Source organism: Orycteropus afer, unplaced genomic scaffold, assembly GCF_000298275.1.
Source record: "Orycteropus afer afer isolate SDZICR_OR568_19922 unplaced genomic scaffold, OryAfe1.0 scaffold00085, whole genome shotgun sequence".
Classification (NCBI taxonomy): Eukaryota; Metazoa; Chordata; class Mammalia; order Tubulidentata; family Orycteropodidae; genus Orycteropus; species Orycteropus afer.
Genome location: NW_006921672.1, coordinates 4,221,156 through 4,235,767, shown reverse-complemented (window position 1 = coordinate 4,235,767; position 14,612 = coordinate 4,221,156). Strand labels below are relative to the sequence as shown.

General features: G+C 54.7%; 1 protein-coding gene across 1 annotated transcript; it reads right to left on the bottom strand.

Annotated features, from left to right (window-relative positions):
* Window positions 1-8,956: 8,956 nt before the first annotated feature.
* Window positions 8,957-12,251, bottom strand: DLX3 (distal-less homeobox 3). Its single transcript, XM_007941926.2, has 3 exons — window positions 11,927-12,251; window positions 10,798-10,988; window positions 8,957-9,304 (listed from the first exon to the last, which is right to left on the bottom strand). Exons 1-3 carry the CDS (start codon window positions 12,249-12,251, stop codon window positions 8,957-8,959), a joined length of 864 nt encoding a protein of 287 aa, XP_007940117.1.
* Window positions 12,252-14,612: the final 2,361 nt, after the last annotated feature.

Sequence of the window (14,612 nt, the reverse complement as noted above, 5' to 3'; positions counted from 1 at the left end):
TTTTTTTTTTTCATGACATTGACTGCAATTCCCCACAATGTAACAGCTCTTTTTTTACTTCTTCCCTGTATTACCTCTTCCCTGTGTCCTTTTTTCCTATGCATTCCTGCCCTCTGAGCTATCTCCCTGTGCCCTTCTGTTCTCCCATGATTTATCATTCTAATGAGTGTGTTTCTACCTGATGTAAATGTTCACCCTCTATGCCTGTTGTTTGTTTGGCTGGAAGCCACAGGAGTGAGTTCAATTCCAGATCTGAAGGGTAACTATGGACCATAATCTTGGGGGTCTCACCAGGCTCTATCAGACCAGTAAACCTGTTCTTTTTCATGATTTTGAATTTAGTTTCACATTGTTCTCCCACTTTATCAAGGATCTTCTGCACCGATCCCTTTCTGAGTGGTTGACAGTGGTAGCTGGGCACCATCTAGTTCTTCTGGTCTCATGGTCTCATGGCTGAGGTTCACATGATCCACTAGTCCCTTGGACTAATTGTTTCCATGTGGTTTTGGTAGGAAACTCAAGAGACTCCTGTTGTTGTTGCTGTTAGGTGCCATCGGGTTGGTTCTGACTCATAGAGACTCTGTGTAAAACAGAACGAAACACTGCTCAGTCCTGCATCATCCTCACAATCCTTGCCATGCTTGAGCCCATCATCACAGCCACTGTGTCAATCCATGTCATTGAAGGTCTTCCCCTTTTTCACAGACCTTCTATTTACCAAGCATGATATCCTTCATCAGGGATTCTCCCTCTAGGGGAAAAAAAAACCCAGAATTAAGAGAATTTTAGCCTGGTGGCTGGATATAAGATAAATATAAAACATCAGTGGCTATTCTCCAGCCATAAATAAAGAAAAATATTTCTTTTACAATGGAGACAAAAATAATAAAATACTGTAAGTGGAGAGGAGCTTTTTAGTTGATCAGTAACTAAATGCTATTGACCTCTGTCATCTTCCCTTCTGCTGGTGCAAAGGCCCAGCACAGAGCTCTGTCCTATATGGCCATCCTTCCATTACATCTACAGCATGGCAGACTTAGCTTGGAATGAAGGAAGAATTGCATATGAGACTATAGAGGAGAAGGGGTCAACTTTTGGCCCTTTGAGGGTATCTAGAACTCTCCAGGCCAGCTGAGGAGTGTCCTAACTGCCCACAGACTCTTTCTTTCTTTTTTTTTTCCCTGTAAAACTGACAATACAATTTGTTGAGGTCCTATCATTGTGCCAAGCTTTGTGCTAAGTCTTTTATATGTGTTATCTCATTTAATTTCCTCAGCAACCCTGAAAGATAGGTATGATAAGCTCCATTCCATAGATGAAGCAAAGTGAGGCACAGAGAGGGCAAGTGACTTACCTGAAGTTACACAGTTAGTAAATATTGAAGCCAGAGTTTGACCTCAGATGTATGCATATATGTGCCTGGGTGTCTGGACATATGTGTCTTAATTCATGGACTGATAATCCTGGTGTCCTTGGGGGCACAGGGCAGACCTAGAAAGAAGGGCCTCACCTCTCTTCTCCATTCCAGTTTTGGAGGCTTTGGGATGATGGGAGGCCCACAGACCAGGGATTCAGAAGGACTGTCTGGCTTCAAATTCACTGGAGAACTTTGGGAGGAGCTATTGAAACTCTCTAAAGACTCAGTTATCTCTATTCCATCTATGAAATGGAATAATAATGACACTGACCTTGCCAGGCAGTTGTGAGGACTAAATGAGACTGCATGTGAAAGCTCCCGGCATAGGGCCTGTCCCTGGTGCACAGTAGGAGCTCAGTTAGCACCTTCCCTGACCAAATCTTGGGAGGACCTGAATCTGTGCTTGGGTGCAATTTTCTCCTACTTTCCTTCCTTCCCTGCCGCCTGTCTTCTGTTCCCTCTGACCTCCTGTCCCCCTTGGCAACTCCTTACCCTTCCCCAGCCAAGAGCATATCACACACACACACACAGACACACACACACAGGTGATTCCTGAGCTCAGGGCAGGCATGACTGGCCCTGGGGGTGGGTGGGGGACAGTGCCACACACATTGCGTGATGTTGCCAGGCGCCCTCAGTGTGCAGGGAAGGGCACTCTACTGCCATTAGCCAGGTGCGAGGTGAATTACCCAGAATGGGGGGACGACCCCTCCCCTGCCCCAGCTAACCCTCCAGGGTGTGGAGTCTCCTCTGTTCCTGCTTACTCAGCAGACACTTCCAATCCTGCTCTGATTTGCCCCAGGAGACAACCCAGGAATTTGGGCCTTGAGGCCCCACCCCTCCTGTGTCCCCTCTGGGTTTGCCTCCTTCCTGACTGCTCAGAGACCCTGAACCCCTCCTTGTGTCAGACTCCCCACTTTTGGCAGAGAGCTATCACCAGACTCCAGACCTCTCTCTAGTTCTTCTAGGGGTTCTGAGCTTCTTCCAAGGGCTCTTCTGGGCTCATTGGGCCAGTTCCTATAGTCTCTCCTACCTTCAGGAAGCCCAGGCCCTCATTACACACTGCCCTTCATTCACTGTGTGACCTTGGACAAGTCACATGGTTTCTCTGGGCTGTGTTTTCTGATGATTAAAGGCAATGATACAGAGTGAAGGTACAATCACTGTTAACTCCTGCAGTTGTCCAAGACCAGCAATTGAGTGTAGGTTCTGTCTCATCTTATTTAACCCCAAACAGCCTAGAAGGGGGGCACTTATCATTTTCCCCTCAGCCTCCCAGCCCCTCATCTAAAAAGAGTAGGAGCTGATGCTGATTGTGCAAGGGGTCCCAAGAGCTCTCACTCACTTTATTTATTCATTAGGAGCTCTGGTGGCCTAGTGCCTAAGGTATTTGACTGCTAACCAGAAGGTTGGTAGTTCAAACCCACCAGCCACTCTGCAGAAGGAAGACTGGGCAATCTACTTTACTTCGGTAAAGATTTACCACCTCAGAAACCCAAGGCAGGTTGCTATGAGTCAGAATTGACTCAATGGCAGTGAATTTGTTTTTTGGTTTATACTTAATGTATGCTGAACATTCTGCTACTCCAGCCTGTGTTAGGCACGAGAAGGAGGGTATCCAGGTGAATGTGTCCAAGTTCTTGCCCTCATTCCTAATGCTCTCAGTTCAGATCTTCCCTACCTCTGTCTGCAGGGACCTGACTATGAAAGTTAGCTCCAGGCCCCTGGCTTCTGGTCCAGCCACCCTCCCTGGGGTGGACAAAAGTACTCTGTGTGGTCCTCGCCCAGTCCTTGCCATGAACAAGGATGATGCAGGAAAGAAGGGGAGCCAAAGGCCTGGTAAGAGTCACTGAATTAGTAGTGACAAACATGGTTGAGTGACAAAAGAGCAGGACAGGGGCTGAGGACCCAGGCTGGAGGTCAGAGAAGGTTTCTCTGAGGAAGTTACCTCAAGGCTTGGGGTCGGGGAGAGGGAAGGTGATGCTGCTCCCCTGGGTTATGTATGTGGGGCACAAATGAAACTTGAGGCTGGCCTTCACTAGATTTCCTGGCCTCAGCTCTCTCCCAAAAGCTCCCCACTGCTCCCTTTGCCCCAAGCCCCACCAGAGACCCCATCAACCCCATTCTTCTGGTCCCTTTCCCTGAGGCCGAGGAAACTCATCTCCAAGCACTTTTTGGCTTCTAAGTCTCCAGTCTCAGGCTGCTGGGTAGTTGGTAAACACCTTATTAAGGTGATTAATGCTGCAATTAAAGCTGGAAAAACAGAGGCCATGGTGCTGGCTGAAGGCTCCCCCTGCCCCCCCCCATTCCCCCTTCTCAACCCCTCCGATCCCCTCCGGGCTTGGTTGATGCAACTCAACCTGACTTCACGAGCCAGAGCCCTCACCTAGGGGCTTGGAGCTGGGGGGTGGGAGGCTGAGTATCTCCGATCCTGACCCCAGCTGTTGTGAACTTCCTTCCTATGAGCATCTCTGGGAAGTGGCTCTAAAGGCTTAGGGAGTAGGTGGTAGTGATGGTGTGCTGACAAGGGAAATGGACTATGGAGACTGAATTGGGGTGGGGTACCTCCCTAGTGCCTGGGACGCTTGCCAAAGAGGGGACCTCAAGGACAGGGTTAGGGACCATCCTTCTCACCCATTCCAAGAGAAGGGGGCAGGGGCTATCTCCTCCCACAAGAAGGGAGAGCTTTGTTTTCTCAAGGTCAAGGTGTCAGGGAGCTCCTAGCATGCCTACAAGACTGAGAACTGCCAAACCCTGACCCTTTTCTGAGCCCAACATTCAGACCCACTTCTCCCTTCAGCATTAGCCCTAACATGATCCATGTGGCTATTACTTTTAGGCTCTCCCACCCCATGCAGTCTCAGGTGGGGGTGGATTACTCCACAGGTAGGGTCCGCAGGGAAGTCAGGAGCATGTTCTCCAGAAGTTCACCTCTGTCTGTCATGTTCCCACCCTTTTTTAAAGGCATAATTCAAATGCCACCTCTCCCATGAAGCCTTCCCAGGTTTCCTTCCCACACACCACCCCAACTGCCTGTGCTCTCTCTCCGGCAGCCTGCACAGTCCTCCCCTGACTGTGCTTCTGGTTTGTCCAGCTCTGGCCCTCTCTAGGGTGGGCCCTGCTGTTGGCCTTGGAGCTCCCAGGATAGAAGCTGGGCCTCCCTCCCCAGGCTTAGGTCCTCTGTTGGACCAGCACCCAGAACAGTGCCTGGTACAAAGCAACTGCTCGATAAATATTGGTTGAATTATTCCTCTTCTGAACATAGTTGGAGATGGGTGGATCAACCAATATGGCAAGTACAGCTTGAGGCCTGGGTCTGAGGTAGAGTGGGGTTGGAAGGGGTGGGAGGCAAGGTGGGGAGGAAGCCCCATCATCCCTGTTACCCTTGACAACAGCAACTTCCTTTACTTGAGCAGCACACACCATGCACTGGGTACCTTGCTGAGCATTTTACTCACAGGATCCCATTTAATCCTCTCAACAACCTTGCCAGGTAGGTAGCATTACTCATACATTACAGAGGAAGAAACTGAGGATTAGAGAAGCTAAGTGACTTGCCCAAGGTCACACAGCCAGCAAAGTGATGGAGGTAGGCTTCAAATCCAGGTCAGCTGCCTCCAGCATGCACATTCCTGACCACAATGTTAAGCCTTTCCTAGGACCAGCTCTGGGAAAGAAGTCCAGCCTCCCATGCCCCCTGCCGGGAGGAGAGCAGAAAGCTGGGAAGGGCAGAGTTGGGGTGGCTTCTGCTCTCTGACACTCTGCCCTGGGGCCTTTTAGTAAACTGAGGTGCAGAAAAGTACAGTGTTTAAGAGCATTTATACTCCAGACAAACCTGAGTTCCAATCCCAGCACTGCACTTGAACGTGACAGAGACCTAACCTTTCTGTGCCTCAATTCTTCCCAGCCTGTTGTGAGGATCACATGCTAAGTGCCCCGCAGAGTTGGAGCTTAGCAAACACCAGCTGTCATTACAATTTGGGGAACAGTGACCCTCAGGGCAGACTGGGGTTCCCTGGGCATCCCCCTCCTTCTTCCCCAAAGGTTGTAATAAAGCAATGGGTATAGTCAAGAAACACCTGGCAGAAGGTGGGTTCAGCAGCCCCACCATGGCACAAGGCAAGGTTCCCCATCCAAGTCCTTGCCCCATGCCCCCCCCCCAGAGGCAGGCCTTAAAAGACAGCCTACCTGGCTTGGGGGTGAGGTGAGAAGGAAGGGGAGGTCAAGGGTGGGGCTGACCCCCTCGGGAGGTCACCCAGGCAGTTAATCCAGCCTGACGGAGCAGGGATGAGCAGGGAGGAATTAGAAAGCTTACAACATCCTTTCATCCCGTAGCCGCCTGCCCGCCCAGCCTCCCTCCTTCCTTCCTCTCTCTTTCTGCCCTTTTTTTCCCCCTTCTCCCTCCCTTTGCTGGCAGCCCAGCCCTAATAAAATGCAGTGTCTCCAGCAAGTCTGCCCGGCTGCCGCCTCGCTGCTCCTGCCTGCACGCAGCCCTCAAACCAAACTGCTCAGCTCGGCCCCGCCTGGCAGCTGCCACCTTAACCCTTGCCAGCCTGGCTGGCGTCCGTGGGCTGAAGGCCCTCCTCCCTTCCGCCTCCCTTGGGCGTCGGGGGAGGGGAAGGCCTGCCTTCTGAGAAGGAAAGGCGTGGAGTAGGGGCTGGGGGGTCCCCACAGCTCTGGATCCCTGCCCGGAGAACCCCACACCCGTCTGGCTGTGACTGTCTAACAAGTCCCTTATGTGAGCTTGAGATTCGCCCCTGCTACCTCCTCCTTACTCGTCTTTCTGCAACACAACAGCCCAAGAGTTCAACAGGGTGGGGATTGTTATCCCCATTTGACAGATGAGGAAACTGAGGGCCTGACGGGGAGGTTCCAGGCTGAGCTGTCTCACCTCAGCTGCTGGGTGGTGTTGCCGATGCTGCATGTAAGACTTTTTCCATAACAAGGAGCTAGCTGCCTTTGCCTCAGTGTGTGTATGTGTGTGTGAGACAGAGAGAGAGCATATGTGTGTGCTTCTGTGTGATGCTGGGGTGACCTGACTGACAGGCATTTGTGCACCTGTCTATTGGGGGCCTATGCCTCCTGAAGTATTAATGTCTTGTGCTTTGTATGATGCTGATGTATGTCTCAGGTATGTGTGTATCTATGTATGTGTCTGCATGATGATCACACATTTCCTCAAAGTGGGAGTTCATGTATGTGTGTCAATAGAGAGATGTCATTGTGTGTCTTGGTGTGTGTGTGTATATGAAAGAGAGACTCCATTCACTGTCTCTTATCTGTGCTTGAATGTGTCATTCATACACACCTCCATTCATTCCACCTGCAGCTCTTCATCCCCCAAACCTTGCCATTGGGCAGCAGGGGGTGGGGCGGGTTGGTGAGGAAGAGGCAGCCAGGCTGGCCCAAGCAGTCAGTGGCAGCACCAAGAGGGCTCTGAGTCAGGGTCTGAGCCCTCCCCAAGACACAAAACCCAAACCCACCTCATCTGTTTGGCTCTATTCCCAGCCTATCTCCCAATAGGTCCCTGCCAGCTACCGGAGCAGTGGTGTTCCCCCTGCCTAAGCCCCACCCTCACCCCAAGCTGAAAGGGACAGACAGGAGGGTGAGGGGCCAGGGAGTGCCTGGGCGTGGAGACAGGGGGTTTACACGCGTGTGCAAGCATGTCTGCGTGTGAGCTCAAGATCAAAGCGCAGCCCTGAGGTGACCCAGCAGCGGTGGTGGCGGAGGGCAGCTGGCTGGCAGGGAACGCCAAGCCGCCAAGCAGAGTGGAGTCAGGGAGGCCACGCATGGCCAGGATCCTCGAGCCCACCCAGATCTGCTCAGGTTGGGGGCAGCCACGAGGGTCAGGACCACCTGCCAACCGGGGTCAGGCCCGGCCCAACCCGGAAGCCCAGAGCCTCAGCAGTGGGTAGTCAGGGACCTGTCTTCCCCTGGAGGCTCAGAGCTCCCTCACCCAACACCCTCCCCAACTCCCAGGCCTGTGCCGTCCCCCCCACCCTAGATGCTGCCACCAGTCTCCAATTCAAAGGGCTCAGCGGTTGGTCTCTTCTTTTTTATTAACATTATATATAAAGACGGCTCCAGTAAGAAAGCAGAAATGGGAAGGCTGGGAGAGGGTGGGAGTTGGTTATGTCCCGTCTCCCTGGAGTGGGACTCTTCAAGCCCCACCGCCCCTCCCTTGCTCCTGCGCTTCCCACCAACCCCAAATCCAACCGGAGCCCACAGCCCTCTTTCTCTAATTTGCAATGCAGCTCCTTCCAGGAGGAAAGGGTCACATAAATAGGAAACCACAGTAGGGAGGGGGCTACTTCTCTCTGTTGTTTTAAAAAAAAACAAAACAAAACATACTATATAGCTCAAGTTGTCCATCTCGCCTTTGCTTCCCTGTTTCACCACATCGGGGTGGAAGAGGGTTAGCTTTAAGGGGATGCCTAGGCGAAGGAGGGGCAGTCCCAGCAGACAGCCGCCCCCACCCCCATGAAGGCACCAAGTTATAACCCCCCCCTCTCTCCCCCATACCTCACCCCAAGTTCTCCACCTCGGTGGGGAGCAATCTGCTTCCAAGGCCACTTGAAAGGGGGTGTTGGGGGGTTTGTCTCACCTGGCAGGTCTCCCAAGAGATTTGGGGTTTGGTGCCCAAATTGCCATCTTATTGGAGAAGAGGAAGAGGTGGGGTGGGGGCGCTGAGCAGAGGTGACTGCCTAAGAGGGATTTGGTCCTATCTTTAACAATGCCCTTTGTTTTCCTATTTTTCAACAGCTTTTTAAAACCAAAGTTGTGCAAAGTCCTGTACATAGAAGAAGAAATAGGTCCTTAGGCAAGACATCGGAGACTCTCACCTCCTTCTCCCCCAGAACAGAGGAGAGAAGCCTCCTTGCAAGCTTCCCTCTAAAGCCACAAATATTAAACGTTTCCCTCACGTGGGGGGTTTTCTTTGGTTTAACCCTCAATCCTTAAATGAGGGCAAGAAGTGCAGGGCAGGGGCTGGTTCAGGTCCCTCCCCAAGTCCCAGTCAAGATGTCTGATGTCTTTTTGGCCAAGGGGTTGCTCGGGAAGGGGAATGTCACAGGCGGCTTAGGAGAAGCCAGGAATGGCAGGTCCCAGGATTCCACAGTACCCGGTGCCCCAGCCCCTGCATGACCTGCAAACTCTCCACAGTGTCCCCCATCCCCCAGGTCTCCAGTCCGGGGCACAGGTACTAAGTTTCAGAAACTGACGAGTGACGAGCCATCATTTAAAGCTGATCCAGGCTCCTGGAGAGGAAGGGGTACAGCTGTCCCAGCTGGGATGGAATGCCCAACATCTGGAGGGACACTCCAGCACCTGGGCAGGGGATGGGAGGTTCAGGGGACATCCGTGGTCCATACAAATTTCATCTGAAAGCTCTTGGGTCCCTGGAGAAAGGAGCAAAGGACGGAGAAAGGAGGTACCCTTTCCCTTGTGCCCCTAGATGATTCCTGAGTGTCAGTTAGGACGGAGGCGCCTCCTGCCTGGTCCCGGGGGTCCTTCGTGGGGAGTTCAGGCCAGGTAGAGTGCTCAGTACACAGCCCCAGGGTTGGGCGGGGGCCCGGGGGAGGCGTGATGCAGGGTGGCCGGCTGAGGCGGCTGCTGCTGTAAGTGGGGTCCACTCAGGTTCTGCGCATGGTACCAGGAGTTGGTAGGGTCATCCAGGTAGCTGGGGGAGGTGCTGTATGGGAGCGGTGGGGGCAGCTGGCTTCGAGCAGGGGCTGGAGTGGAATGGGAAGAGGTGTCCCAGAGAGCAGGTGATGGTGGTGAGTTGCAGGCCATGGAATCACTGTTGTTGGGGCTATGCTCCAGGGGCACCTCCCCATTCTTGTAGAGCTTCTTGAACTTGGATCGGCGGTTCTGGAACCAGATTTTCACCTGGGCCGGAGAGGAATGGGGCAGCTGGTTAGTCTCTGCCACTTGTATAAACCCTCTATCCATAAATACAAGTGCACACACTCTGAGAACACTGAGGGAAAAGCCTGCAGAGAACTCAGCCTAGAGAGCAAGACCAGTGTCCAAGGCTGCACATCAACCGACGGGTGAGCCCAGGTGTCCTGACGCCTAGGCCAGCATCTTTTTCTGACTTGGGATAGAACTGTGACTAGGAACATTTGACCATCGAGATACTGCTCTGGCACTTAGCAAGTGTGTGACCATGGGCCAATTACTTACCTTCAGCTTTCTACTACCTATCTCAGAGGGTCATTATGAAGCTCAAATAAATCAATACATAGAAAGAACTTAAACTAGTCTGGCACTTAGTAAATGCTCAATAAAGGGCAGCCCAGGATGGAGTAGGCAGTTTGTGGCATTCTGTTCACATTGGATACTCATAAGCAGAGCTGTGCAGATACACAAAGACAAACACACACCCACATACACACCTCCATATGCAGTACAACTTCACACACAGACACTGGACTGTAAAGATGCACATAGGCAGATACACCCAAATAAACACACACAACAACATAAGCACCCCTGGTCACGCTCTTGGGCATGGAGAAGCCCCCCTTTGTGGGTTAGCTAATGGGGGTGACTTGGGGACCCAGAAGCAGGTGAGCCATGCCTCCTCAGATTTCCCCTGGGGTATCTCCCCATCCCCCTGCGGCTCCCCACCCCATGACTGGTACAAACAATGAATCAGCTCCTTACTGGGTGACCCAGATTCCCCAGCAGACCGAACCCCACGCAGCCACAACCTAGGCCTGCCTGTCAACACCTGTAGGGAGCCAGGCATCCGCCACTCCTCCCCTAAGCAGTGTCAGGCTGCCAGGGGCTTTGGAGACTGACTGAGGATGGAGGGGAGCTCCCACCTTTAAGTTTCCATCCCCTTTTGGCCAGGAACCTCTCCTCTTGGCTCTGAGCAGAGGGAGGGAGGGAGCATTGGGGTGCTGGCCTGGAATGTGGTACTGTGACACAAGCACACATTTTTGTGTCTACACTGCCACTTGTATAAACCCTCCATTCATAAACACAAGCACGCACACACTGAGCCCTGAAGGGTTACACTTCTTTTGTGAGCATCCCCACATGTACACAGCCCCACAGGGCTTGCACAAACATACATATACCTAGCCCGGGAGAAACACTATACGGAGTCCTATTAAGTGACCCAGCGCTGTTGGGGGGCTGTGGGAGCTGGGGATTCTGGGGGTGAAAGGAGGAGGCTACTTCTTTTTGTGACAGACATGCACAGTTACACAGGTTCATCCCACCTGTACACGCGCTAACAAAAACTTCTGACAGAAGTTCAGACTTGAGTCCCTCTCCCCTTCCAGAGGGGGCCAACCGGATTCGGCGGTGCTGGGGGAACTGTGGGGTCCCGCGCGCGCCCACCCGGCCCCGGCGAACCGCCGAGCACCCACCTGCGTCTGCGTGAGGCCCAGCTGCGCAGCCAGTTCGGCGCGCTCAGGCAGCGCCAGGTACTGGGCCTTCTGGAAGCGGCGCTGCAGGGCAGCCAGCTGGTAGCTGGAGTAGATGGTGCGCGGCTTTCGGACCTTCTTGGGCTTGCCGTTCACCATGCGCACCTCGGCTTCCGGCTCCTCCTTCACCGACACTGCAGGCAACGCACCGGGCAGGGGTGGATCAGCCTCGGCCTGAGACCCCCGCGCCCACCAGGCCCCGCGGGGCGCCCCACCCACCAATCCCCGCCCCGCCCCGAGACTTCTCGGTCGCGGGATCGCCCACCAGCGCCTGGGGAGGAGCCGCGGCAACCGAGCCAGCCGTAGCCGGCGGCCGCCCACGACGCGGCGCTCCCAGCTCCGCGCCCGGGCCCCGCGAGCGCGGTCTCCGGCGGCAGCAACTGGCTGGGCGCGGGCGGCCGCCGCTTCGGCCACGACGCCTGCCGGCGCGCAGCTCCTGTCCAGCCGCTGTTGGCTGGCCCTTCTCACTCCACACCGTGCCGACAGTCGTGGCTCTCCACCTTCCCCTTCCTTCCTTTTACTTTTTATTTTAGAACAGCTTTACATCTACAAAAAAGTTGCGAGGATAGTAGACAGACTCTCTCCAACCTCCTTCTTCCTTTCTTGTCCTTCTTTTCCTCGGTTCTTTCATCCTTTCTTTTCCATCTCTCCACATTTCTCTTTTTCAGTCGCTTCACTTCTCAGTCGTTGCCTCCCACTGTTTTTCTTTAACCCATCAACCCTCCCCACATCCCCTCACCACTCTCCGTCTGAAAGGGAGTCCACAGAGCCTCCAGTCCCCCTGCCTACGTCCAAGCTCGCTACAACCCGGAGGAGGCCCCCTGCTGAAGAGCCCCCGAAATCCCCTCGATGAGGAGATTGCCTGTTGATCTCCAGCCCTCCTCTCTTGCCTTGGTCACCAGAGACCCCGGGGCCCCTCGCGCACTGCGTCCCCAATGCCCAGCGCCTGTGGAGTGGGACTGGAAAGTGACCCGTGGTCTCATCCAGACTAGATTTCGGCTGCAGTTTCATCTTCCTCTGCTGGGGAATCTTCCAGTGTTTCCCACCCTCCCTGCGCCCCCGCGATCCTCACCTGGGTCCTGGGCCGGCAGCGGCTGCTCTCTGTACGCTCCGTATTGCCGGTAGGAGGCTCCGTAGGTATATTCCGACTTGGGCGAGTAAGCGCCAGTGCCTGCAAGCCCGTTGAGATTGAACTGGTGGTGGTAGGTGTAGGGGTTCACGGTCTGGCCATAGGACTGGCCGGAGTAGTAGTCGTGCTGGGGTGCGCTGTAGTAGCCCAGGTCGGTGACAGAGGACTCCGGCAGAGTGGGCGAGTCCTTGGAGCCCGCATGGCAGCTAAGCGAACTGGAGAGGTCGGTGAGGATGCTACTGAGCTTGCGGTCGAAGGAGCCACTCATCCTGGCGGCCGCCGCGCCTCTCCGGGGCTGGCTTCCGCGGAGCCGGCGAGGGCGCAGGGGAGGCGAAGAGTAGAGACGGGTTTGTGTCTGGAGGGCGAGGGGAGGGTCCGGCGGGTCTCGGGGGACGGGAAGGCCGAGGGGCTCTCAGACCATCGCTGGCCGTCAGGCGGTCACTGCGCGCCTCTGCTTGCGTCCGAAGCCACAGTCAAATGCTGCCAGCTCCGCCCGGCCAGCCGGTTATAGACTCAATACTGGAGTCGGAGAGGGAGGCTCCAGCGCGCTGATTGGCTGCAAGTCTTGCCTTCGAGGCAAAACAAGCTCCTGCGCTCTGGGCTCTCTCTCTGCCCCATTCTTTGTTGTTACCCAAAACACATACACACCTCGCTGCAGCGCCTCCTCCCGTCGCTCTCCCCCAGCCCAGATAACCCCGAGTGTCTCGGAAGGAGGGAGTTGGGGGAAGGGTGGCTCTGTAGTGCCCCCAGGGTCTATCAGTCTGGCTCCCTGGCTGGGGCCTGGGGGTGGGCTCAGGTGCGATGGGGAAGGAAGGGAATTTGCCCATTGGGTGTTTGTGGAGGGAGGTGGTCCAAGGTGGCATGTACGTGTTGTGCAAATGACAACCATGTCCAAAGTGGGGAGGACCCACGGCCCACTTATCCATTAGGCACAGTAGACACAGTAACGAGGCAGCAAAGCTTTTAGAAACCCATGAAAAGTTGTCATTTCTTTTAAGATCAGAAGAATAAAAAAAGAACTTACAGACCAAAGAAAATGTTTGGATATATAGTATTAATATACTACTGTCCTTATGCCAGTACAGTCACAAAACTCTATTTTATGGAGGAAGGGGATCACAAGGCCTAAGTGTGAGGGCCCACGCCGGTCAGGATTTGGCCCTGGGAAAATCTGGCCCGGTGTGAGGATTTAGGGGCCCACTGTCTCTGGTGATGCCAGGGCTATCTCTGAAATGAAGTATCAGCTGCAGAGCTTGCCTAGACTTGTGGGGTGAGCAGGGCAGTGGGGTCCCCATGAGGCTAAGGGGTCAGAGGCTGGCTCTCTGTGTGCTGCAGTAGGTTTGAGGGCTGCATCAAATGAGTATGGGCATTTTTAGGGAATCAATTGCATGGAGCGGGTGCACTTACAGTAAGTGATGTGAGGACTCAGTATACCGAGATGCATATGTGTGCAGGAGTGTGTTATGAGAATGTGTAGCTGTGTGTGTGAGTGTGAGTGAGTGTGAGGCCATGCAAACGCTGTGTGTGTGACTGTGTAGCTGTACTGAGGAAGATGTATATCAACCTTTTACACCTTTCCAACTCCCAGTAGACGACATCCCTGATGCTCCATTGAGCTCCTTACCTTTCCTGGGAACCCCTAGTCCCTAGTGCTGTCTCACACACAGTTCAGGCCCTAGGCATCCTAGCTATTCCCAATTCCTATTCCCTTCCTCCGTTCCACCCCCAATTCTGCTCTCTGCTTTTCTTTTGGGGGGAGGAGGAGCTCCTCCAAATCTCAGTTCCTAGACTCCGACACCCTTATGCCCTCAGGGTTACGCACAGGCCTGCCTCCTTAATTTTCCTCCTGTCCCCTTCCCCAACCTAGCCAGGCTGAGGAACACATAGTGCCAGCGCGTCACCTGGCGGCCTTCCCGGCGCTCTGCAGCCTCCCCAAGACGGGCGTCTGGCCAAGCCCCGCGGAGGGGTCTCCGTCTTGGACCTACTCAGGCGGAGAAGCTTGCAGGAGATTCTGTGCTCTTTTCGAAAGTCAGACACCGCGCCCCCCGCCCGCCCCCGGGGCTGACTGCTAGGCATTCAGAGGGCTTGGAGAGCTGCAATGGGCGGAGACAGAGGGCCGCAGTCCGCGGGCCGAGGGGCCAGGAGAGCGCGCGCAAGGGCTGAGCGTCTTCTCGCGGCAGCCGCGTGGGAAAGGTGGGGGCGGGGGCCGGGCCAGGGGAGCGCTATCTGTCTGTCTATCTCCGCGTCCCCCCAGCGCCTATCGCCTGCCGCTGGGAGCCCGTGGCGGGGCGAGTTGCCACCCGCTCTGGGTGCCCTCTGTTCTGCTGCCAAGAGAGCCTGCGGCGGTGGGGGCAGGAAGGGCACTGGGCAGCCCGCTCCCCCTCGCAGGATGGGAGCTGGAGAAGTGAACAGGGCCTGCTTGGGAGCCCCCATCTCCTGACAGAGAAAGAACAGCTTTGGGCAAGCCCCTTGCCAGGGGTTCATTCATCAACTTAAAGGGTAGGTGGTTCAAAGATGAGAGGAAGTCCACCTTACCCTTGAGGCCCTCATGGGAACCTCCCTTTCCCTCCTCCCCTCCATGGCAATCGGAGCTCCTGAGTCAAGTGAATGAGCACTGGACTGGGAATCT